Here is a 24,287-nt window from a genome sequence, read left to right on the forward strand (position 1 = left end):
TATATTCATCATTTACAATAGTTACATACATAATTACAAAACAAAAACTTATAATAGTTATTATATTAGAACACTTCGCAATCAGTCTTTACATCAAAACTTTAATATATTACAATAAATCTAAAAAATATAATATTAACATAAGATTAAAATAGGCGCCTATTATTATACATATGCACTTTTCCATTTACTAAATGTCGAAATTCGATACATGCAGCTGCTGTAGTATGTTCCGAGCTGTGAATAAAAAAGAAAGAATGTAATATAATGAATATAATGAAATAATGTATAAATGTGAAATTGTGGTTGTATGTTTGTTACCTTTCACAGATAAACAGCTTAACTGAACGTAATGAAATTTGGCCTTTCATTAAATAAGAGACGAAGACGAACAAGAGTTATTCAAACTTAAAACTTTATTTGAAAGGAGGAGAAATAGTGAGCGAAAGTTTATGCTGGCACAATCGCGAGTAACTAACTGCTCTATATTCACATCATGAGCCTAAAACAGCATATATTGCCAATCTGTTAATTACAAATTTTATATAGGGTTCATGATTTCTCGAGCTTTCCAATTTCTCGGGTCTTCTCGGGTTGTCGAGAAATTTACATTTACGTACGTTTTCTCATATTATTTGGTTCCAATAACGTCAACAAATTCAGTAGTTTTCCTCTCAAATAAAAGTATCAAATTTATACATATAAATAAAATTGGAGTGTCTGTTTGTAATATTTTTTACTATACCGTTTTTTACTATATAGTAAAAAACGGTTATTTCAATATTACATATGAATATAAATACGGTGCATTCACAAAATAACATTTTTTACTGTCTGTCTACAATTTTTGTCTGTCTGTGTGTACCGGCTAATCTCTGAAATGGCTGAATCGATTTTGACGGGACTTTTTTTGCCAGGTAGCTGCATAATGCAACTTAGGCTATTTTTATTTTAGAAAATTAAAATAAAATTCCACACGGACGAAGTCACGGGAACAGCTCGTTAATTATAAAACTTTTATTGAGTATATTTAAAAACATTAATATTATGAATAAGCTAAATATTTTTTTAAATAGAGTAATAATAGTAGGTCCTAACATATGAAATTGGAGTTGTGTCGTACTGGCCACTTTGATCTCAAATATCTCCTCTTTGGTTACGAATTCCATTTTAAAATTTATACAACTATTTACTTTGGGTCACTCAGCGTACAAAATGAAAAAAACTTATAATATCGCGTTATTTACGAGTACGAGTTCCGCCGTGGCACCAGTGCCACACGGTACTAAACGGCTCGAAGTATTAATGATGTATGTATATGGCGGTGGTGTAGCAAAAAAAAACACGTGCATTTTTAGTTCCAACGTTTTCGTTCTGGAAATTTCGACCTACAAAGCAATCCCCGCAACAGGGGTTGGAGCCAAGAACGCTAGATCACACACTGTACAACAGAGAGTTACAAAATTAGAAGAGCTTCAATTGGAATGTCTAATACAACCACCGTACTCCCCGGACCTTGCTCCAACAGATTACCATTTACCATTTTTTCAATTCGGATAACTTCTTGCAAGGGAAAAAATTCAACTCCGATGGGATAGTCCAAAGTGCAAAAGCAAAAGACAAAACTGCATAAATAGCAATGGTACATACTTTGATTAAATAAATATATGATAATTTGAAAAAAATTACTTTAGGTTACTCCCTTACAAAACGCCAATTTAAATTTTTTAGGACCTAATTATTCAGTCTTATATTTATAATGACAGCACCATTTTTGGTTGCTTATTTAGAAAAAAAAACAACGTAAACAAAAATAGTTTCTATAGAACAAAAAAAAATAACATGAAAGAAAACGTTAATATCTTAAATTATTGCGCCGCCATGCAACAAAACATTCTATATAAGTACATGATTTCTCGAGTTCTCGACTTTTCTCGAGCTTGATTTCCCGGGAACAAAACCCAACGATTTCCCGAGAAATAATATGTATCCACCTTGTATCCTCTCCAATTCGATTTAAAAATATATAGATGTATGTATCCTATAGTTAAGTTTGCTTTCCAATATTGCTTCAAATACAAAGTTACTATGTGCATTTAAGTTTGTTTAAAATACTATTAGTTACACTTTGAAGTCCCGTTCTGGTTTTGAGCTCATGTATTTAAAAGTATGTCTGGTCGGTTCATACTGACCAGATAAACTTTTAAAGTATTATAATAGTATTTGTACAAACGTGTTTCTAAAAAGATCATACAATATACCGCATGCATATAAATAATGTATATAATGCATGAACTAAAAAAAATGACTACTAAATATACTAAATATTTTATTAATTAACTACTGTGCAATTTGTGGAGACCTACAGTAGTTATGTAAAAAAGCATTAAACATAAGTTACCTTGGAAATATCCTGTATCATGCAAATCATCGGGAGAGGGCACGAATGGTGGTTCGGCTCGCAGTTGGTTATCCCAGTCGACATGCTGGAACAGCGGCATGCAGCGAACCTGAGCCGCGGTAGGGCGTTCCTTCGGCTTCATGGTAAGTAGGCCCTCGATCGCAGCTACTGCTTCTACTGACAGAGCCTCATCTGCTTCGGGCCATTCGATATCTATAATGTATCGATAATATGATGTTTTAAAATTTATTTACAAAAATAAACGCTCTGAGATCTAGTGCTTTATTATGTACTACCGTAATATGGACTCACGAGTGAAAAGTTCAAATCAGGCCGACACTTTTAAAATGAGATAAGATGGTCGTGAGTTCGATTCTTCGCACAATGCAAACATTCGTATTAGTGAATATGTTTGTTTGTATTAATCTAGGTGTTCTCTATATAGTACACATATATTTACAAAAAAAAAATAAGAATCTAAGTATTTAAATCATTTATATCAGCATGAATAATACAAGCTCTCCTTAGCTGCTGAATGACTAGATGGCACTGTGTAAATTCAAAACATTTATTCTGTAGATTAAAATTATTCAACAACAGTGAAATATTGAGAAAATTAAAATAAGCCCGACTTATAAAGATATAAATGGACAACGTTATTGTACTCACTTCTAGATAATATATTTTTGAATACAGCTTGGGGAGTTTCGTCATTAAATGGAGGTACACCAGTCATGAACTCGTACAGGCAAACTCCTAGAGCCCACCAATCCACGGGAGGGCCATGGCCATCCCTGAAAAATAAGTCGTTAATTAGACATTTATAGCATACATCCTTATTCCGAAATTGTGAATCCCTCTATAGTCTACTATTTCTTTAATATCATTTAAGTAAAAAAAAATACAATCACTCAATAATAACAAGTAAGTAGACAGTAATCGTCTTTAGGGCCCATCAATAACGTCGTTGTATAGAGGAAGGTCCCTCCTTCCTCTCGACAAAGCGTGACAGTATGTGACAAGGGATGGAAGGGGTGCTAAATTTCGTGATGTCACATTTTATATTCTAATATCTAGGCATTAAAACACGAAATTTGTAAAAATTAATAAATAATTTACAATGTTTTGTTGACAAGTTTACTAGTGTAAAGTTGCACAATATGTATGTAACACTAGGGAGATGATCTCCCTAACATGACCAACATGAATAAGGACGGAGAGGGTCGAATTATGACATCTTACAACCATATATTAAGGTGTCATTCATGCCGGACTATTGATATTTTAGGAGCCAAACAAATAGAAAAATTAGCATATGTTGCATTACAGCGAAAGCTTATAATTATATTCATATATAATTAGTTTCCCAAAGAAAAATAATCGAAATTTTAGCAAAACATAAAACTCCTTCCCGATTTCCTACTACTAAACTTCTTATTCAGTATAAGAAAACTTACTTGAGAAGCAGTTCTGGTGCTAAATAGTCTGGAGTTCCTAAAATTCGCTGATCGGATATTTGATTACCTCGTCGGACACTTTTTGGTGTTCGGTAAGGTGTCTGAGCAGTTGCTACAGGAGTTTTGCATAATTCAGTAGGTGAGCGTTCCCCCTACAACAAAATAATACATTATACACATGGACCAATTATTTGCATTTACCTATTACAACACTTAAAATAAATTATAAACAATCATATTACCTTGTTTAATGGTCTCATTGGAAATATTTCTAAACTTGTAGAAATATGTTTACTGAATACAATTGATTTCTCTTTTGTTCCTGAAGCTGGTTGATCATCTTTTGGCAAATTAAAACGAGTAGCCTTTTGCCTCTTTTTTACATCTTCTTTATTATTTGATACGGGAGTTGAAAATATCACTCCAACATTGAAATGATGACTATCGTCTTGAGAAACCCACCTAAACATTTCGTAGAGGTATTAGTTTCGTAATGTATTACATTAAGAGAAATTAGTTTATTTCATTATTAAAAACCGAAAGTACCGGTAATGAAAGTGAAAAAAAAAATGCTGCAATTATCATATAATAAATAAAACGTAAAAAATATAAACACTACCGATTACAGTTAGAAAGTAAGAATATTCTACATTACTTATATATTACTCGGACTATAATTTCCAAAGATATGTATTCTGAAGATATTATGGTTAACATCAAATCGTTATTTCATACGTACATACAGTAAGTACCTACTGAAGAATAAACATTTATTTGCATAGTGCAACGGTGCAGATAATTCAGCCAAAACTCAAAATATGATCAATATAATAAAATATTTAGCTTAAAAATAGTCGTACTTATTATATGCTTAGTAATTTCATTTGTGTAGTGTATCCCTCCGTATATATCTACAGGTAAATCCGTCGCTTAGAATTATTTTTAATAATTACGAGGATTTAAATCAATATCGATATCTAACATAAACTATAGAAGTATTACAAAAACTAAATTCTGTTTTACATTAATATGAACAGTTTCAATTTAAATACACTAACAATTAATAATTTTCACCTCTTTTTCAGTACACCTTTAATAGGATTTTTGCGTCTGTCTGGAGTGGGATGCAACGACATTCGCTTTGGTGTATTTTGAGTCAGTTCCAGAGCCATTATTTCTTGTGTTAGACCACTGGTATTCTCCTTAGACTCTGCAAGGCTCATAACTCCTGTAGGTGTATCACCATCACAGTCCAGTATTCTTTTCCTTTTTTTAGCTCTGAAACTAAAATATATAAACATAAAGAAAATATTTCAATATACAGGAATAATAAATTTTCATTCTACTATTTTATACAAATATCATAACATTATAAAACCTATATACTTACCTAGGTATCCTTTTTAAGGATTGGCCTCTGCATAGAGGTGATGTAGAGTTATTGTGCAGGGAGTCCAAAAATCCTGTCGATTCTTCTACTGATGATCCATTGTTACTGCTTACATCAGTAGTTGATTTGTTACTTCTAGAGTTTGAACTATTCTTTGAACTCTCACAGGTGTGGTAAGAATTAAGAGATTCAGATCCTGAGCCAGGTAACTGTAATATATAAAAATTATATTCACTACAAGAAATGTATAAAATAACAAAAAAGAGTTGTCTATAAATTGTTACATTAATACTTACTGAGATTTCATCTAAGTTAATACTCTCAGCACTCATAAAAGGATGTATACCGGACAATTGTGAATGTTCCATTAAATTTGAAGTCTCTATACCAAGTACACCACCAAGCTCATCTTTTAATTTGCCTAATAATATAGAAAATACGTAAATTTAAAAAAATTATTACAAATGACAGACTAGACTTAAAATCCAAGCAGCTTCCATTGAAAACTGTTTTGATTAAATGAAGTTAACAGGATAAGAAGCATGATAACTTAGTCACCAGTAATGGCATCTCATGAGGGAAAACGCTGGCGTCACGTGATAGCGTGATGTTCCCACCATCAGTTGGAACATCAGTTTGTATGGCATCTAATTACATAAAAAAGTACGAAATTATAAGTAACCAACCACCTGTATATATTAATTTAATTTAATTAAAATGATAATAAAATGTTCTACTTAAATACACATAGTATACAAATTACAAAGACTGTATGTCTGTATGATTAACAAATGAATTTATGAGAAAGTTCTTGTATGATAAATATTTATTTGAATTTTAATTACCATTTATACATATATGTAATCATTCCAACAGATTAAAAAGAAAAAATATTCCCAAATATTTTTATTACTACATGTTTTTATGTAATTAATCCATTTATTATTATGTGACCCCATGCATTCAATCCCCTTGTCTTATTTATAGAACTCTATGTATTGATATATAGTTCAATGCAATACTAACATGTATAAATACTAAATAAAAAGTTAAAATCATATATGCATATAAAATAAAAATACAGTATTGTACAAATTACATAAACAGGCAATTTAACATGGCAATATTTTATACATTATCATGGTAAATTATAAAAAATAAATTAAATAGCAGAAATAAAAATAATACTAATACTCTATTAAAGCAAGTTTTTTAACAACAAACGTAAGTATTTCTCATGATGGAGAAAATAATATATTTTAAATATACATAATTTATAATATACATATTTAGTAATATATTGCTAAATTATCCTATAGTGTTTACTTTATAAAAATTTGGTTCACTTTTATTTAAAAAAAATTAGAATTATTTAAGGATGCAAGCTAAAAGCAATAATACATTATCTACACAGGCACAATCCCTATATAATTGTAATAGCATACTAGTTTCCTTAAGTTCATCAAGTAGGTTCTCACAGGCATCTGCATAAATAACAGAGTTTTGCATACTTTCACCTCCTCCCGAGCCAAATGATAGATGAGATGTCAAAGACAGGAGTTGCCCTGGAGTCCTCATGTTTAAACTTGGAGTTCGGTTAACAAAGTCTGATATTTCTAAATCTATAAATAAATTTATATTCATATAAGTATAAATAATTTTAGATACTTATGCACCACCTTGCCTCATAGTGGTTACAAATTTACTCTCATCATTTGTATTCAAGAATGTTTTTGATATGGATGTTTTATATTTATGTACAAAATATAAGTTACCAATTTTAGCTGATTATGGAGAAGCAAAAAAGAGGAACAATTCTATAAAGTTCTGCAAGAGAATATTTCTTGTTTTATACTTTTTATAGACTCATCAGTAAAGAAGTTAAAAGTTTTGATTTTATTTAAAATAAATTACTATTACCTCTATGTATTTCAATTTTGGATAAACCGAAATCTGTAAGTTTCACATGACCTGATTTTGATATTAACATATTGTCTGGTTTCAGGTCCCTATGCACTATATTGTGCTTATGTAAATAGTCCAGAGCTAATGTTACTTCAGCTACATAAAAAATAGCCATAGCTTCTTCAAGAAACCCATAAACACCTAACAATGATTTTAAATCACCACCAACCATATATTCCATAACCTGTAATATAAACATTAAAAATATAATATAATCTGTTTTTTTATTACAGAGACTAAATCGATAGGTGTATATATCAAAGTTTCAAATAATGTTACCACTGTTCAACCTACTATACCTATGATATGGATTTGTTGAAACATAACTTTTTATTTTCAATAAGTTTTATAGGTTTTCCATCAAGTTTACACACTTTCTGGTTTCTTTTTAGTTCATATAGATACACTAGTGTTTCCATTGTCTTTTAATTAAACAATATTTTTATGGTTTCTTTGCATAGAGTAATATTTACAGTATTTCAAACAGCCAATAGTTAATTCAAATTTCCAACAGTAGTACAGGCTACATAGGTTTGTTTTGTCTCAGTGATAAAAAAACAAACTATAGGTCACTATAACTTTATTATTTATCTTAGATTAATTTCTAAATTTTCCAAATCAGTATAAATTTAACTTGGCTACTTACCAGATATACTGAGGATACAGACTGTAATGAATAAAATAAATGCACACAGAATGGACTACGAGATAAAGCCAGTGCATTTCTTTCAGTTACAACTTGTGCTACCATATTTTTATTAATCATATCAGATTTCTTCATTACTTTGATTGCATACATTTGTTCTTTGTTACTCTTCTTATGGGCAAGAAATACTTTCCCAAATGCACCTCGACTGATTGGTTTTATAATAGTGAAATCATGTATGTCTGGTGGCTGAAATTGAAACATGAAATAAATGAATACATTAATTATCTTTAAGTATAAGAAGGAATAATTTTGGTCTTGAAGTACTAGTAGTTACCTTAGTAATATTTTCATTTATTGAGTTAATTTTCTCTAAAATCGTATGACAAATTGAGCCATCTACTTTTGAATCTTCATTAGCCATAGTAAAATTTATCAGAAAAAAACGGTAACAAATGTAAACGAAAAGAAAAATTATTAATTTATAAGTCACTCTCAATTTAAAAACAACATAAATATTTTTAAAATACTTTATTAAACTTAAATTTAAAAGTTTCAAAATCAACGAATATGTAACTGTAAGCAAAAATATATAATATGCAATAGATTTTTTTATTAAACAAACAGTGTTGCCAAATTTTTTTTTATATTTAGCTTCAATTTTAGTTAGGTATCGAAAGTTCAGAACTATATATATATATATATATGACAGATAATTGCAAAATTTATTAATAATTATATTTTACTGATACTATTATCAATATTTGTTTCTAATACAGTGACTAGTAATACAGTGAGTCCAAAAATTCAATACAGAAATGTATTACACAAAAGCGTGTTAATATTTTTTTGCAAAAATATAGGGTAAAATACTTCAAACTGACAATACCGAAAGTTGAAAATATCTGTCCTGGCCTGAATCTGTCATTTGGGCAAATTGAAGACAACGACAGGGACAGAGGACAGGTCTAAAACGTGCTCCGTTTGAACGTAGACCAGAGAAAGTAACTGAGTAAATTACCACTATATTTAGTGATAGCATTAACCGTAGGCATATATACCTATATATATATTAAGGCAGACTAAAGTTGTACATATTGCTTTCTCTGGTTTTATGCGATAAACACAGGTTTTAATAATTTAATTTGACCCACGCCCACCTATAATATAAAAATAATATGAGTTCTTTAATTGTCGTCAAAAATAAGCTTCAAATATTATGAAGCTAGTTCTAACAAAGTAAACTAACATGTAGTTACTGGTTCATCTGTGTTTAAATATTATTAATAGGGTATAACATTGAGGAATGCTGGAAAACTCCGTATGTATAATAAATAAATAAATATGACTTTTATAATGATAATTTAATGCAGTAGTAGTATTCATAAAATCTAATTGATAATAATGAATAGTTACTGCAACGGTTAGATCTGACAAAAATAAATTAATCATCGACTCTGCACGATTTGACACATTGAGTAAAAGCCTGAACAACCGCCGAGCACATCAGTGGCTGGTGCGGATTGTCTTGATAACATTGCAAAATCTGTAAATTTAAATAGTTTTTATTAGTTATCAGTCTGTCTGTCTCGTTGGGGAAAAATAAGATTAGAGCAAAAATTCGGAAAATAGTATATAGTTTGATTATTATATTTTCGAAAAGTAGAAGGAATACCGACATCAAATCTTAAAAAATAAATAATAGTTTAAACCATTGGCGCTATATTTAAGCACAATAGATACAATTTGTCTTCTAATACGAGAATGAGGTAGATTTTGTAAAAAGTCTACGAGTATCTACATCAATTTCACCAATTTAAACCTTGGATGCTTAAATTGCCGGGGACGGTGTCATGTGTTCGTGTGAAAGCGGCTTTGTTGCGGACTTGTTTGATGTGTGGTCCAAACCTTAGTATCGATCATGACACCGAGATATTTCGTACGAGAAATCCATGCGATGGTAAGGTTGAACGTTCAATCGGGTGAGTTATAGGGTTGAATTCCCTGATAAAATACACTGCTTGCACACTTTTTTACGATAACGAGTTGTCCGTGGTGCTGTTCATTTGGATTTAGTTTAAATGTAGGTGACGATTATCACTTACTATCAGGTGGAGCGACAAATTATAAATATTATATATTAAAAAAAACCTAAAGCAAGAATTGCATGTAGTATACCTAATCCTGTGAAAGTTAGTGTATTTGTTTTTCAGGATGATTCGCTGTTCATTTTCCTTGTTGATACTTAACTGTTATTTTTTTTTTCAAAATAAATAGTAAGATTGGTATAATCTTGCCTTAGTATTTCATTTTTAGGTACATATTCACTTGTGATAAACTTATTTTCAAATTGTAATAGTATAATGCGCTTCCTATTACATTTTTATTGTCTCTCGAGCTATAAGTATTTGCTATACCTATTAGGCATTGGGTTTCTATGCTAGCAAATTGCTCTAACTGTAGTTAAAAAATATACGTAACAAATTGAACATCATAGTAAAATCTTTAAGCTTTAATGTATTCTAATGGGACAATGTTTCGAATAAGTAAGACGACAGTGGACCTAAAAATAATATTCTCACAAAATTCTTGTTCTTTAATTCCTGTAATTGCATGACATTTCTAAAATTTCTGTCATTTACGCAATCCCACAAATTCTTATAAATTAGGAGAATACGCTATTATGCGTATGGCTATTTTATAAGAACTTCCTTTTAAAATAAGTTGAAAGTTGTATGAAGTTTTCGATATATCTCAAGTCAATGGGAACCTTACTTTTTTGCACGTGTCAAACTACTAGATTAGCTACAACAACTACAAAAACTATGTCGTAAAATAAGTGTTTAGTACATACTTTAGCTCGCCAATCAAAACATGGTTTCACTTTATGCACTCTTTCATGAGTTACCTTCGGTGGTTCAAAAATTTTGTTAGCATTGTCTATGGTTGTCTCGTATTCAGATTCAATAATTTTATTAATTGTGTTATGTTCCTTTTTAAGATGATCTATCCTGTGAGCCCAATAATCATTTTCATTAAATTCATAAGTGTCTACAGGTGCGTTTTTTTGTAAAATTAATTCATCTTCTGTTTCCTATATAAAACAAAATATTGTGTAATATTAACTATTTTTATATCGAGGCAGTACGTAATTAAAAATAACATGGAACAGTGATCGTGCATTTCACATGGATATTTTGATAAAGTCAGTCACATTAAAAACGGTCCATAGGTACTTATAATAATAATATTAACTGTTTGTTTCGCAATGAACAAAGAATAATAGAAGTATATCTATTAAAAATGTTTTACAAAAGGAGGTCTTATTACTATTAGCAATCTCTTACAAACTGGTATTAAAAGAGAGTACTTACTCAGAGAGAGAAGGTAGGAGTCTCACACTAAACACTATATATATTATACAGTTATAGATAAACATACATCTTACAAGCATAAATAAATAAACTTACACACAAATACATATTACATATATATTGGACGAAAACAAGAGGCAATTTAAATATAATTTAATTACAGGGAGGAAATTTTGTAATATAAAATCGATGATCGACTGGAAAATGGCAAGGAGTTCCAGAGACGAATAACTTGTACAGAGAAAGAATCGGTGTAATATAAATGTGACTTAGGAAGGTAAACAGATGTTTCTTGTGCTATGTAATCCAGAACACGGGGATTTTGGTATGGAACTGGAAGCTCTTTTTCAAGTATTCAGGAATATGATGAAAAAGAATACTGTAGAGTAGTTATTAATGTTTATTGATTGAAATTGTTAATAACACAATATTAGAAGGCCATTAACATTTATTTTAGACGAGTCTATTTTGGCGTAGTAGATGCCAGTCAAATTTATACTAAATCCAAAAACACCGCAAAGGTCGGTGTTTTGAAAGTAAAGGAAGGTAATAGAATATGTAAGCGAACCAGCGAGATCAGCACCATAGCAGGCAGTAACGTGTCCTTAAGCTCCTGAGATGAGCTGGTATCCATAATGAGTTATTCGCCTAAAAAGTATGATCCAGCTTTGGCGCCAGGAGGGGGTCACATAGTCGTAGTCAAGTCAAGAACTTATAATTTATTTTTGATAACAATAGATACAAGTAAATAATAGGTATTTTATTAATATAGGTAAATACTGTAGGTACTTAAAAATATTTATTCTTTATTGAACACTTGAAAAACCTAACACATAATAACTTGTACATATACGCGTCCATTGTCATCTTCTCTTAAAGACACCCAGAGAAGCGCTATTTTAATATAATTAATTAAATATTAGGTATGTAGTTACATAAAATCTGTATGGTGACAAAATATATAAATAAAATAATTATTTTCAATTAGTGGTCCACCTAAGTCCTGAGCTCAGGGGGTGGTCATGACCCCATGACCTCCTGGATCCGTCGTTGACTTTAACTAGCTAATTGTAACTTACATTGATTATATTTCCTATTTCTGCGAATGTCTTTTCCTCGATAGATTTTTGAAGAGCTATTGCAGGGATAATGGTAAATGTATTATCAAAACTAATGCGTCGAGTATCTTTTGTACTTATGATTCCCATTATGAAAGCAAATAATAAGATATGCTAATAGTATTAGTAATTGCCACACATGATTTTTTTACAGCGTATTCATTATATTTATACAAATAAACGAAAATAAATAATAAAAATAAAAATTTGGATACTATGACAACAATTTTTTTATGTATAAAGTACAAAGAGTTTGAAATTATATTTTATAATTGCATTGTGAATTAAATAGTACTATTATATAATTTAGTTTTATTTTAAGGCTTCTTAGAACAAAGGAGATTATAGTCAAAGATGAACTACGCTAACTAGTTTGTCTGTTTCTCGCTCATTAGTTGGGGTTTAGATATTTATTTCCCTTTAAAATTAAAAATAATTCAAAGTGACAACTAAAAATATTAAATAATACAAAACTAAACAGAAGTAAAAACATAGCGGCATATCGTAATCCGGTGCGTCTCCCTCACAGAGGGTAGATGCAAGGAAACTAGCAAGTATTCTCTTCACAAGTTGGAGCTCTTCTTTGAGTTAGGGAGAGCACGCTCACACTAGCGGCTAGTGCACACTGGCAAAAATGAAAACTATATTCCACTTTTATATAAAAAGTACCTATATTAAATTTCGAATGAGAATGATTACTATGAGTAGCAATTGTGAGTAGCTATGACGTGGTCTGGTGTTTTGAGTAGTCATGCTCACTAAAATGTCCAGACTTGTGGCGGCGTGGTGGGTCGGGTCATTGGGCTCCCTAAAATATGGTCGAGCGCAGTGGTGGCTGGTTCATCCGTCATACTCGTGAACGGGTGCTGCTTGTGTGGACTGGTTTGCAACTGGTCTGCAACACACAAGTTTCTTGCTTGTTCTTCTTGTGATGAGACAGCATTCCGAATGAGTGGTAGATTAAAAAAAAAATGTTATGACTATTCAAAAGTGCTTCAATGTAAGTTTATTTGAATAAATGATTTTCTATTCTATTCTATTACGTATTTACTCAAAACGTTATTAAAAAATTACAATACAGTAAGACAGTATGTGTGTCACAAGAAGTGGTACTCTGTGCTTTCATTGTCGTCTTGCACAGTCCGCCCTCCGTTCACTTGTAAATGAAATAATTGTCATTTTATAATAAATGTCATGTTTTGTTATTATATCTATTTTATGCTTCATATAATAAAATATATGTAATTGTTAATATTTCCGTTTTATATTTATTCGTTAGTAGTGTCATCTGAGTTGATAATTACCATAGATTACGGAGGGGGCTGTATACTTAGGTACTATTTTCAATAGATTAACTCGATTGTAAAATCTTATTTTATTGAATATGTCTGAAGTAACAGTTTGTGCAGGAATTTAAATTAGTAAGAAGATGTCTCTATATGATGATCTCGACACCAAAGCTCGTACCACAGAAAAAGTGGCTGGCTGGTCTTCGGGAATCAAATTGCTTCAGTCTCAGTTACAACTTAAAAAAGCTGCGGTAACACAACCAAAAAGAGAAGCATTACGGCGGTCTGCACAGGTATACACAACATGCAAAATATATATACTTCATAAATAACTAGTAGCCATGCTTTACTTCTTGATTCTTTAAAAGAATATATGTTTTTTAAAAATTATAAACAATGTTAACTTTTTCTTTATTATGCATTCTTATGTTGATAAAATATATAAAATAATATAAAAAGTAAAAATAAATGAAGACTGATAAGTGTTACATTTTGCACAAGTACTGTCCAGAAGATATAGACAATATGGCAGTAGGTTATATATCGTATACATTCACTTATGATGGTATACTGTTATTTACTATATGAAGTTGGTAGGTTCAGGATTGCCTCAGCATACTTTGTGCTGGGTTGAAAGATTGCAAGCTCATCTTTATATATTTTATTTTAATTTGATTTCAACTGAAAGGAAAGGTTTTTCATTCTTAAAGCTTTCATTTAGATATAATTTCAATAATAAATACATTTATATAGATTAATATTTTATTTAAGTATTCTTTTTCCTTTTTAAAACAATTTATGTGTTTGATAAAGGTATTGACACCAGTTATAGACTTGAAAAGTAAACAGAAAGATGATGATGAATCTAATTCAAATAGTCCAAATCGCCAGCCTAAAACATTAACAGCCTCACTCAATGTACGAGATTTTGACTGGAATGTAGCCAATGAATACGATCCCATGTGGCCAAATGATTATGAAAAAGTTGCAAAAGGTAATATAAAATTCTAACTTTTAAGTTTTCTAGACATTAAATTTATTTATTATTTCTTAAATATATATATTGAATCACATAGTTTTAATATTAGAAAAGATGTACTTTCTCATTAGCTAGCTAAATAGTACAAGATTAGCCTAGCAGTAAGAGAGCAAATGCTAAATGCACCATGGCTCAAGGACCAAGTCTCTTACTTTTATTTTTTAGTATGTAATGTAATAAAAAAAAAATGTTTTTTGTAATTTACAATATTTTTAGGCTTATATAAGTTTTTCAAAGACTAAACAAAGTAAAACATTGCTCTTTTGTAAGTTTTTTTAAACTCAAGTTTATGTTGTAATCTAAAATCAAACCATAGGCTTCTTTAAAAAAAAAAAATACATATCGGGTTTGTGTTGACTAATCCAGAACTGGTGCTGGAAATACACTATCTATAGTTTATTGTCTTGTGTCAATTCACTGATTTGATGTGACAGAAACACAATACTCATAATCAATGCTGTATTAGCTTATTTTCAAATATTGTCAAATGATTTCAGAAATGCAAGCAAAGAGATTTCAACATGATAGTAATGATAGAAATGAAACAAGATTAGATAGGAAGCGGAAAAGTAGATTTGGAGATGATGAAGACTCTATTCCAGAGAAGACACTTATACCTATGGTGATATTATTGAACATCATTTATTTGTATTAGTGTATTACATATCAAGCAGAACTTTATTATAGCTTGTAAAACTTACATGTTACAAACAAAACTAATAATTACTATATAAGAAAGAAAACATTACTGTGTAAACAGCACAGTTTTTTTTACATTGTAATGTAATTATGTACTGGCATATAAACTAATTATGCATCAAGAATCCTCCTCCAACATATTCAATCTAATAATCTAGTAATCTGTTGCTACTCTTGTTGCCTAAAATTTAATTTATGATAAGCTTAGACCATTTTACTCTCTGATTGTATGACCAGACCACTTCAATTTTAGTTTCTTCATTGTTCTTGTGACATCTTTTGTTTTTGTATGTTTTTTAATAACTTGCTTTTATTCTTTGAGATAATATTTTTCCCATCATGGTCCTTTCAACTACTACTAGTGTTTAAATATTTTAATAATATTTGTAAAGTAAGGACAACATTTATATGTCAGTTTGATCACTCATTTCACAACCTTTATTTTATATATTTTTTGAAGTGACTATTAATATATCATCTTTGAAGATTAGATAACAAAAATGAGGCCAATTTTTTAACTTTTGGATTAGTTTCATTTTAATGTCTCTTACTTTATTCACTGAAATGTTACTTGTTAAATATAAGAATGTGTGATGTACTATTTTTGTATTCGTTTTTTTGCAATAGCAACCTGAAGAAGAAGAAGCAGAAGAGATATCAAAACGTGCTGCTGGTGTTGCTATAGCACCACCGCCGTCTTTAACAGTGGAAACACCAGCGCCACCACCACCTGTTATTCCCATAGCTACTCCTTCCCCTGGTTTCTCATTGGGTGGATATGGAGCAAGTTCAGTTGCAGCGAAAATTATGGCAAAATATGGTTTCAAGGTAAATAAATAATTTATTATGACAGCCTCGGTGGTCTAGTGGTTTAGCATACCGCTTTACTATCTGATGGTTGTGGGTTCGATTCCTCGCATGGTACAAACCTTTGTGTGTATGATTGTTTGTATCGGGCTGGATGTTTTCTATATATAATATGTATTTATTTACAAAAAAATGTATCCATGTATTTATATCAGTTGTCTAGTACTCATAACACAAGCTCTGCTTAGCTTAGGACTAGATGGCGTTGTGTGAATTGTCCTGAGATATTATTATTATTATTATTATGTACATCACAAACCCATGTAAATTTCACAAAAATATCATGTATATAATATTTATATAACTTACTTACTGAAAGTAAGATTATATGTTTAGAAGTCATGTGCAGTTATTTTATTTGATGTGATTATATGTAGAGGTGGAGATGTACAAATAAAAGTACTGTATTATTTTTCATAGGAGGGTCAAGGTTTGGGTAAAAAGGAGCAAGGTATGTCAGTAGCCTTGCAGGTAGAAAAAACTTCAAAACGTGGTGGGCGCATTATACATGAAAAAGATGGAAATGTAATGCCGCCTCCTGGTTTTGCCATGCCTGCATTTCCTGGACCAGGTTGGTTGGTATAGAGTACTAAAGGAATAGATTATTTTTCAGCAGATGATCCATTAATAAGGGTAACAAACATACCAAATTAAGTAGCCACAATCACAGTTCTTGAAAGCAAGCATCAAAATACCTAATACTAAAAATAATGTTAGTATTATATATTATGATGATATATGATATAAAGATATGGAAATATTACAAATTAGCAACAAAAGAAGATACATAAAAATGTATTTTAATAATTCTATGCTGGATTTCAGATTCACCTACTGGTGCTTCAAACTCTCCTCAGCTTTCAAAGCAGGAACCATCTATAACAGAAATAATGAAGTCACCTAGTAAAGTGGTTTTATTGCGAGTAAGTAGTGTATTTGCAACTTTCTTACTTAATAAATAAATATAACGCCATACTATCTAAGGCTGGTATACTATGTATTTGATGGTTGTTTATGAAAGTTCTTATACTGAAATTACTGTAGTAAAAAGAAATACTTGCACTAAAATTTTATTTTCAAGGAAATGATTATAAACTTACATATATTAATACTATTACAAATCTAAGATCTCAATTTTAAAATTTTTTAAATTGTGTAATTCTTACAGAATATGGTAGGCCCGGGTGATGTTGATGAGGAATTAGAACCTGAAGTTAAAGACGAATGCAATACCAAATATGGAGATGTTATAAAAGTTTTAATTTTTGAGTTGCCCAATGCTCCTGCAGATGAGGCTGTAAGAATATTTGTGGAGTTCAAACGGATTGAAAGTGCTATAAAAGCAGTAGTAGATTTGAATGGGAGATTCTTTGGTGGTCGTCAAGTCAAAGCCGGCTTCTATGATGTAGAGAAATTTAATGGTTTACAGCTAACGGAATAAATTTACCATATAACTATAATAAAATGTGATATTTTCTTTATTTTCTTCCTGCCAGTAATAAGTATGGTACAACCCATAGTATTAAGTAAAAACATTAGTTTTGAACAGTAACAGTTATGGAAGTATATTATTTGTACATATTTAATATATAAAATTAAATTACATAGTTCCATAAACTATATAATTTATACAATCCTAGTGTAATTTAATTTTCATTATAAACTACTGTCCTCTCTTGGCAATACACTCCTGAAGCCTCGTATGCATACTCTGGATCAAATTTGATTTTCATTTGATTCACGTTTTCATTTCACTTTCTCTACCCAGGCATATTTTAAAGCATCAATCAGCTGCTGTTGCTCGTAGACCCCTCGCTCATTCTCTCTAACTCTTCATTTCAATTGGTCCCACAATTGCTCGATTGGATTTAAATCCGGACTGTTACCTGGCCATGGTAATACCTCAATGAGACCCTACTAGGATAATTTGAGTCGATCGAGCTGTGTACACAGGCATTGTCTTCATCAGGATGAATCCAGGCCCCACTCGCTGTTCAAATGGGATACCTTGAAGCCTGATGACGTCCTAGATGTAACGATCTGCAGTTATGGTACCGTACCCGCATATAAAATGGTGAGCTGGGTTTTACCGTGCAAACTTATCCCACCCCAAACCTTAACGTTGGGATCACCGAAACGGTCAACTTCGTGGATGCAGGACTCCGAAAACCGCTCGTCGCGTCGTCTACAAAGTCAATCACGCCGATCAAGATTTAAAAAATTTGCTTTGCACTCGTCTGTAAGCACCTTGCCCCGCTGGTTAATCCCCCAGTTCAAATACTGATGAGAGGGGGGAAAGGGATTATTAGTAAGGGGGACTAATAACAGGTTTACTTCCACGTGGTTCCCTCTGGAAACCATCGTGATAAATTCATGATGAATTCACTAGGATGGGCTGACTGACCTGACCTCATGCTCATCTAATCATCCTCCACTGGTGCTCTGCTAGCGTAAACCGTTCGCGCAGGCGGGTACACCATTCCATTATCACCCATAAAAAAAATACTGTAATGTAGTGAGTAATTTGTTCCATACGCCCTAATTTGCGCAAATGAACATGTTAGTATGTACCTACTTGTTTTATTTTATGGTGTTGATTTTTTTTTTATAGCTTAGGTTTCAAGCTTTAAATGACATTATTTTTATTTAAATGTTGTATACTTTTATTTAGAACAATGTTTGAATGTAGAGGTAGCGCTTGAGGCGATTTGGTTGCTCGCGAGTGTAGTTCATATTTTTAGATTTTGCTTTTGAGATATATTGCTAAATATTTTTCCCAATTCTTCGATTATATTATACAGTAATATATGACACCAAATAGCATGCACTGTAGAAACTACAATATAATATATCTTTATTATATTATTTGGTGATTTTGTCAATGTCATGGTTTGAGAGAATGATATATCAGACAGAGGACAATTCAGTCAAACTGTCAAATTGTAAGTCTTTCTGATCTGTGGTAAAATCTATAGAATTGGCTTTGGAATTGGCTTACGAAGTTTAATTTTCAAGATTGTTTCTTATTATTAATTATGTTTTTCTATTTTCCTGTATTAACGCTATCAATGCATTCTAATTAGTTATTTTGTGATTAAAGTAGTAGTAATATTAGTATTATTATTTATATATAAATGTAAAATTCACGACCATAATAAAAGTTATGTTATAATAGAAAGCAACATCAATTTGTCCAATTTTTATTGATTTTGTATAGATAAAGATGGCTTTTTATTCCTGCAATCGTTATAGGTTAATAGTTTTAATACTTATAATTTTAATTATATGGCAATGTATCCGGTTATTGCCTAAAACTGAAACTGAACAGACCAAGGTAATTATTACTATTTATTACTATAAATCTAAAATTATTTTTTAAAATCATCATCATCTACGTTGTTCATTATTACTTAATATACATGTATTTATAGATAAAAACAGCCCTTTAAACAATGGTGGGTAGTGATAATGGCACTGCTATTACTTTTATTGGTGTACTTTATGGGTATTCAGACAATAATGTAGAATCTTAAGTATCTAAATTATTGTCCGTTTATTATTTATAAACTATGCAAGGTATTGTTAATTATCTTTATGATATTAATGGTGCATTAGGAACTTCTTTAAATCACAAATTGATGTAGCTTTGACTTAATCTATATTATAATAATTTTTATATTTGACAAACATAATAAGGATAAATATTGTGTAAATTTCATTTACAATGAAGTATAGGAATATGTAAGTAATTACTGTGATCATCAAAGCAAGATGAGGTATTTTTATCACATGATATGTGTGATTTACTAAGGCATAGAGTATGATCATATAGATTTATAGTAATCTTTGTCATCATTAAAGTGCAGTTAAAAAGAATTCAGGAAATATGTTGCGAAAAAATTGGGAATTGATTATATTAGTCTTAAGAACTAGCTAAATATGTAAGTATGCATATAGACCAGTATTTCCCAACTTTTTTAGTGCCATGCCCCACATTACCCTTTCTAAAATTCTTATCCCTATATACTTAATTTATAATATAAAAAAAAATTATTGTTTATTTAAGAAACTTAAATAATGGGATTTGGGAGAAATCACTAGGAAATTGTTAATAAAACAGTAAGTAATTTTCCAGAACATATAATGAAAAATTGAAATTCACATTCCTTATAATTTTAATAGAGTCCTTTTCGAAATGCCTCCTCTAACAATAAAATTACCCCCCTTTGTTAGGTCCACATTGGTAAACACTGATCTAGACTAAAAAGGCTTTATCTAGCCCGCATCTGAAACAAATAAATGAGATGGCACAGCACTGGTATAATATTAATATTCTATTGTACCTTTCTTACAGTTTGTAATGTAACTAAAAATACTAACTCGAAAATTAATATTATACAATTAATTCTTTTCAGACTAATATAGAGGAACTAGAAGATGATAAGTATAATAAACACAAGCAGGACAAAGTGAAAGTTAGGGTTTATTATGAGGCTTTGTGTCCTGACTCTAAACATTTTTTTATTCGACATTTAAGCCCTGTGACAGAAAAACTATCAGACTTTGTAGATGTAACTTTAATTCCATATGGTAAAGCAACAGTGAGTATCAAATTTGTCTTAAAATTGTTTATATTAAATATGCATCTAGTACAGTACATAATCATACTATTATCCTTCATAATCCGATCCTTTCTAGGTTTAATACTTAGAAGAGAGAGATTATCAATTTTGACAATGTTTTTAATATAAGATTTTTAGTATACTTATTGAGTTGTGCCTATTGTTATTTCTAGACAAAGGAAGAAAATGGTAATTATTTTTTTAAATGCCAACATGGTGAAGAGGAATGTTATGCAAATAAAATACATGCATGTTCCATTCAAGCAGTTAGCAACATGACTACAGCTGTAAAAATTACAGATTGCATGATTACTGATAATCAGGATGCTGATGCTGCTCTTTTACGGGTAACTTTACACACATGTGTGTTATTTATTATATAATAATATACATCAGTCAATATTCTCTTGCAACATAGATGAAATTAATTTGATATTTTTTGGTGGTATTGCTTTCTTTATTTAAATAATGAAATTTGTATGACTCCATAAAGACTCAACTAAATATTTGAGTTTCTATGGAGGCATACCAAATTCATTTAATTATAGAAAATATCTATCTGGTAAGTTGATGTTACTATTTATAAAGTTGATTAAAATAGGCATAGTTAGGATTGTGAGTGCCTTAATATGTGAAAGGATGAATAGATATTCCAACTTTTGCAATCCAGTTATCTAAGATCAGTTAAGATAAATGAGCTGTTGATTAATTAAGATAAATTGAGTTGAGTGATCAGAAACAAAAATGATGCTTTTGCTCTATATTAGTTTTTTTAACTATGTGGTATGAAGTTTTAGAATATGTAATCTATGTTTTAGTGTGCAAAACAAATGAAGATCAATCCAGGACCCATCAGCAATTGTGCCAACAGTGAACAGGGCTCAGCATTGCTGAAAAAATATGGCGATGATACACACCTACTAAAACCAACATTTATACCAACTGTAATTTTAAATGGTTCAAAGGACAATCAAGCTGCTATATTGAAAAATTTCCTTCTTGAAGTTTGTAAATTAATTAATATGCCACTTCCTCCTCCATGTTTGTGACAAATTTTATACTATAGAAAAAATAAACAAGTGCATTTGAATACATTATAAGGAGTATTCATATTTGTGTCAACAGAAACTTGTACATATGTAATAAAGCTCAAATATAATATATTGCTCATTTTTTAGGTTTCAATATGATAATCTGTGTACACATATTTCCATGTATGTCAAAAATATAGTTATTTTGTGTCCTAAGCAAGTGCAAATCACTGCCTGTAAACATGGAAGAATTATATTGAATAAATTTTAGACAGTTGGAAAACATACTATACTGACCCATTTTTTATATACATGTAAAGTATACCACTTGTAGAGTGCTTTTGTTCTCTACATTTCACCTCATGAATTTGAGTCAGTTTCTATTTAATTGTTTTATAAGTTTTCAAAGTTTAATTTACAAGCTTTATGAAGTGAATTTAAGTAAAAAAGTGATTCAGTGTATATGTACGAAATTATAAAAGTTTGATCAGTCTTTATGACCAACCTTAAAGTCATAGCTTTTTTGCATATAAGCTACATGAAATTATTAAGTCACAAAACCAAAATTATTATAGTATTCCATAAATTTAGAGGTTGATTACTGATTATAAATTAATAGTTACCTATTAACTAATTTAATTAATATTTTATTTGTATGTTGTGAACTATTTTGTGAATTATTTTAGGAATGTAATACATTGTACTGCAGTAAATATTATGTTCTCACTATAGGTAGTTGCTCATTTAGATATAAACATACTAGTAGAATACTATGATATTTTAAAAATTCAACGAAATATGAAATTGACTTGTACAATATTTTTTTATATTTAGTGATTTTGGTTGTGGATTTTAACTAAATAATTTGTAGTTATTAATATTACGTCTTTGTGCAATATATTGAAATGATCAAATTTAAAGAATTTTTATAGTAATATCGAGAAGTCTATAAAAAAGGCACTGAGGCAGAGTATTTTGCAGAGGCATTTTCCATACTCTCACAATGTGTTTACAGTACAGTTTTAAATGTAATGTACTGATCTAATTAAATGTCGATAGATACAAGTTACATTTTGTTTTTCATAAGAAAATGTGTCTTATTCTGTTATAAAATAAAATGGTTGGTATATTTATTCACGTTCTGATGTTTCCTTATTTTGTGTTTTAAATATGTATTGCGCAATGTTATGTGCAAGTGAGTGTGTAATGTTATGCTTGTTGTAATTATTATATACTACACAAGTAACGTGATATATTTTCTTGCCTCGAATAGTATGTATGTATGTGTGTACTGTGTATGTATATTTCGTTCAAATATTTTTTGGATTTTACAAATTGTAATTAATTGTGCAAATGTTATTGGAGAACTTATATATATTAATTGATTTTTATATTGAATATATTGAGCATCAGTATTATTTGAACTCTTCGAAAACCATTAAATTACATGCAAAATATTAATCTACATGTTCAATACAATTGTGAACAGCGTATCTAGTATAATCTGAAACAGATTTAAAATGGAATTAAATGATTCTAAATTTAATGTCAAATTTTTTGTGTGTATTACGCGTTATATTTGCTAATTATGAAATTATTTAGATAAATTTGTTTATTTATTAATTGTACCCTATTTTTATCTTTACTATTATTGTCAATATTAAAATATTTATAGGACCTTGAATGGAACATCATCTTGATTGTAATCATTAATTAGGCATATAAATCTGCTTCTCTATCGGTCAAAAGTTATTATACAGTAGTATCGTTTTATATTAGTGTGGCCTCTGCCATATGACATCTGCCGTACGATATTACCGACTAACGATGTAGTATACTTATAGGATAAATACCGAAGGTACAGCGAATGTCCTTTATACCTTATAAAATAATTTTCTTTTATTTTGAGGGAATTAATATTAAAAAATCTGTCAGATGGGAACGGAACTTAAAGAAGTTATATCTCATATCAAGTAACGATCCAATGATTCATTTCATTATTGACTTGTCGATTTTTTGTTTTCGCGTATAAAATTTTACAGTTTCGAATAACGGGTGCGAAGATGGTATAAAAAAATTTTCGAGCATAGCAATAATTTCATTAAAACTCGTTTTACCCGGAATGTTAGGTGATAATAATGAAACAATTAATGTAAATACTTCCTTGCCGCAATATGATAAAATAAAGCTCTTTTCTGCACGTTTCCAACTTGCACATTTACGTCAAACCGAAAAAAGAACTGTTTCTTATAATCCTACCATTTATCTTAGTGTGGCTCGCCACTGGTACTGTGCTGCCCATGCAATGTTTAATATGTTGGTTACAACTATTATACAATTTATTCATCGCCACTATTATAGATCAGCCTAGTATTTTTTCTTGTACTAT

General features: G+C 30.2%; 3 protein-coding genes across 8 annotated transcripts; 2 read left to right on the forward strand and 1 right to left on the reverse strand.

Annotated features, from left to right (window-relative positions):
• Positions 1-9: 9 nt before the first annotated feature.
• Positions 10-12,591, reverse strand: LOC131843262 (serine/threonine-protein kinase greatwall). Of its 5 annotated transcripts, none has more exons than XM_059192067.1 (13): positions 12,313-12,591; positions 10,714-10,870; positions 7,860-8,108; positions 7,169-7,397; positions 6,760-6,870; positions 5,545-5,669; positions 5,249-5,457; positions 4,933-5,142; positions 4,101-4,320; positions 3,859-4,010; positions 3,071-3,195; positions 2,402-2,614; positions 10-237 (listed from the first exon to the last, which is right to left on the reverse strand). In XM_059192067.1, coding segments are annotated over exons 1-13 (2,049 nt in total). In that variant the 5' UTR covers positions 12,315-12,591; the 3' UTR covers positions 10-190. The 5 variants fall into 5 exon arrangements, with proteins under 5 accessions (XP_059048050.1, XP_059047976.1, XP_059047904.1 ...); XM_059191993.1 differs by having other exon boundaries at positions 6,727-6,870; XM_059191921.1 differs by having other exon boundaries at positions 6,694-6,870.
• Positions 12,592-13,497: 906 nt separating this feature from the next.
• LOC131847162 (splicing factor 45) lies at positions 13,498-17,743 on the forward strand. Of its 2 annotated transcripts, XM_059197761.1 has the most exons (8): positions 13,498-13,685; positions 13,761-13,933; positions 14,454-14,634; positions 15,177-15,301; positions 16,006-16,206; positions 16,666-16,816; positions 17,071-17,168; positions 17,414-17,743. In XM_059197761.1, exons 2-8 carry the CDS (start codon positions 13,781-13,783, stop codon positions 17,684-17,686), a joined length of 1,182 nt encoding a protein of 393 aa, XP_059053744.1. In that variant the 5' UTR covers positions 13,498-13,685; positions 13,761-13,780; the 3' UTR covers positions 17,687-17,743. The 2 variants fall into 2 exon arrangements, with proteins under 2 accessions (XP_059053744.1, XP_059053009.1); XM_059197026.1 differs by having other exon boundaries at positions 13,498-13,933.
• Positions 17,744-19,380: 1,637 nt separating this feature from the next.
• Positions 19,381-23,183, forward strand: LOC131841239 (GILT-like protein 1). The gene is made up of 4 exons (XM_059189844.1): positions 19,381-19,579; positions 20,661-20,846; positions 21,041-21,214; positions 21,686-23,183. The coding sequence occupies exons 1-4, from the start codon at positions 19,469-19,471 to the stop codon at positions 21,914-21,916; spliced, it is 702 nt and encodes a 233-aa protein (XP_059045827.1). The 5' UTR covers positions 19,381-19,468; the 3' UTR covers positions 21,917-23,183.
• The last annotated feature ends 1,104 nt before the right edge of the window (positions 23,184-24,287 follow it).

Source organism: Achroia grisella, unplaced genomic scaffold (genome assembly GCF_030625045.1).
Source record: "Achroia grisella isolate CSIRO2021 unplaced genomic scaffold, CSIRO_AGI_Agris_v1 utg1023, whole genome shotgun sequence".
In the NCBI taxonomy this organism is placed as follows: Eukaryota; Metazoa; Arthropoda; class Insecta; order Lepidoptera; family Pyralidae; genus Achroia; species Achroia grisella.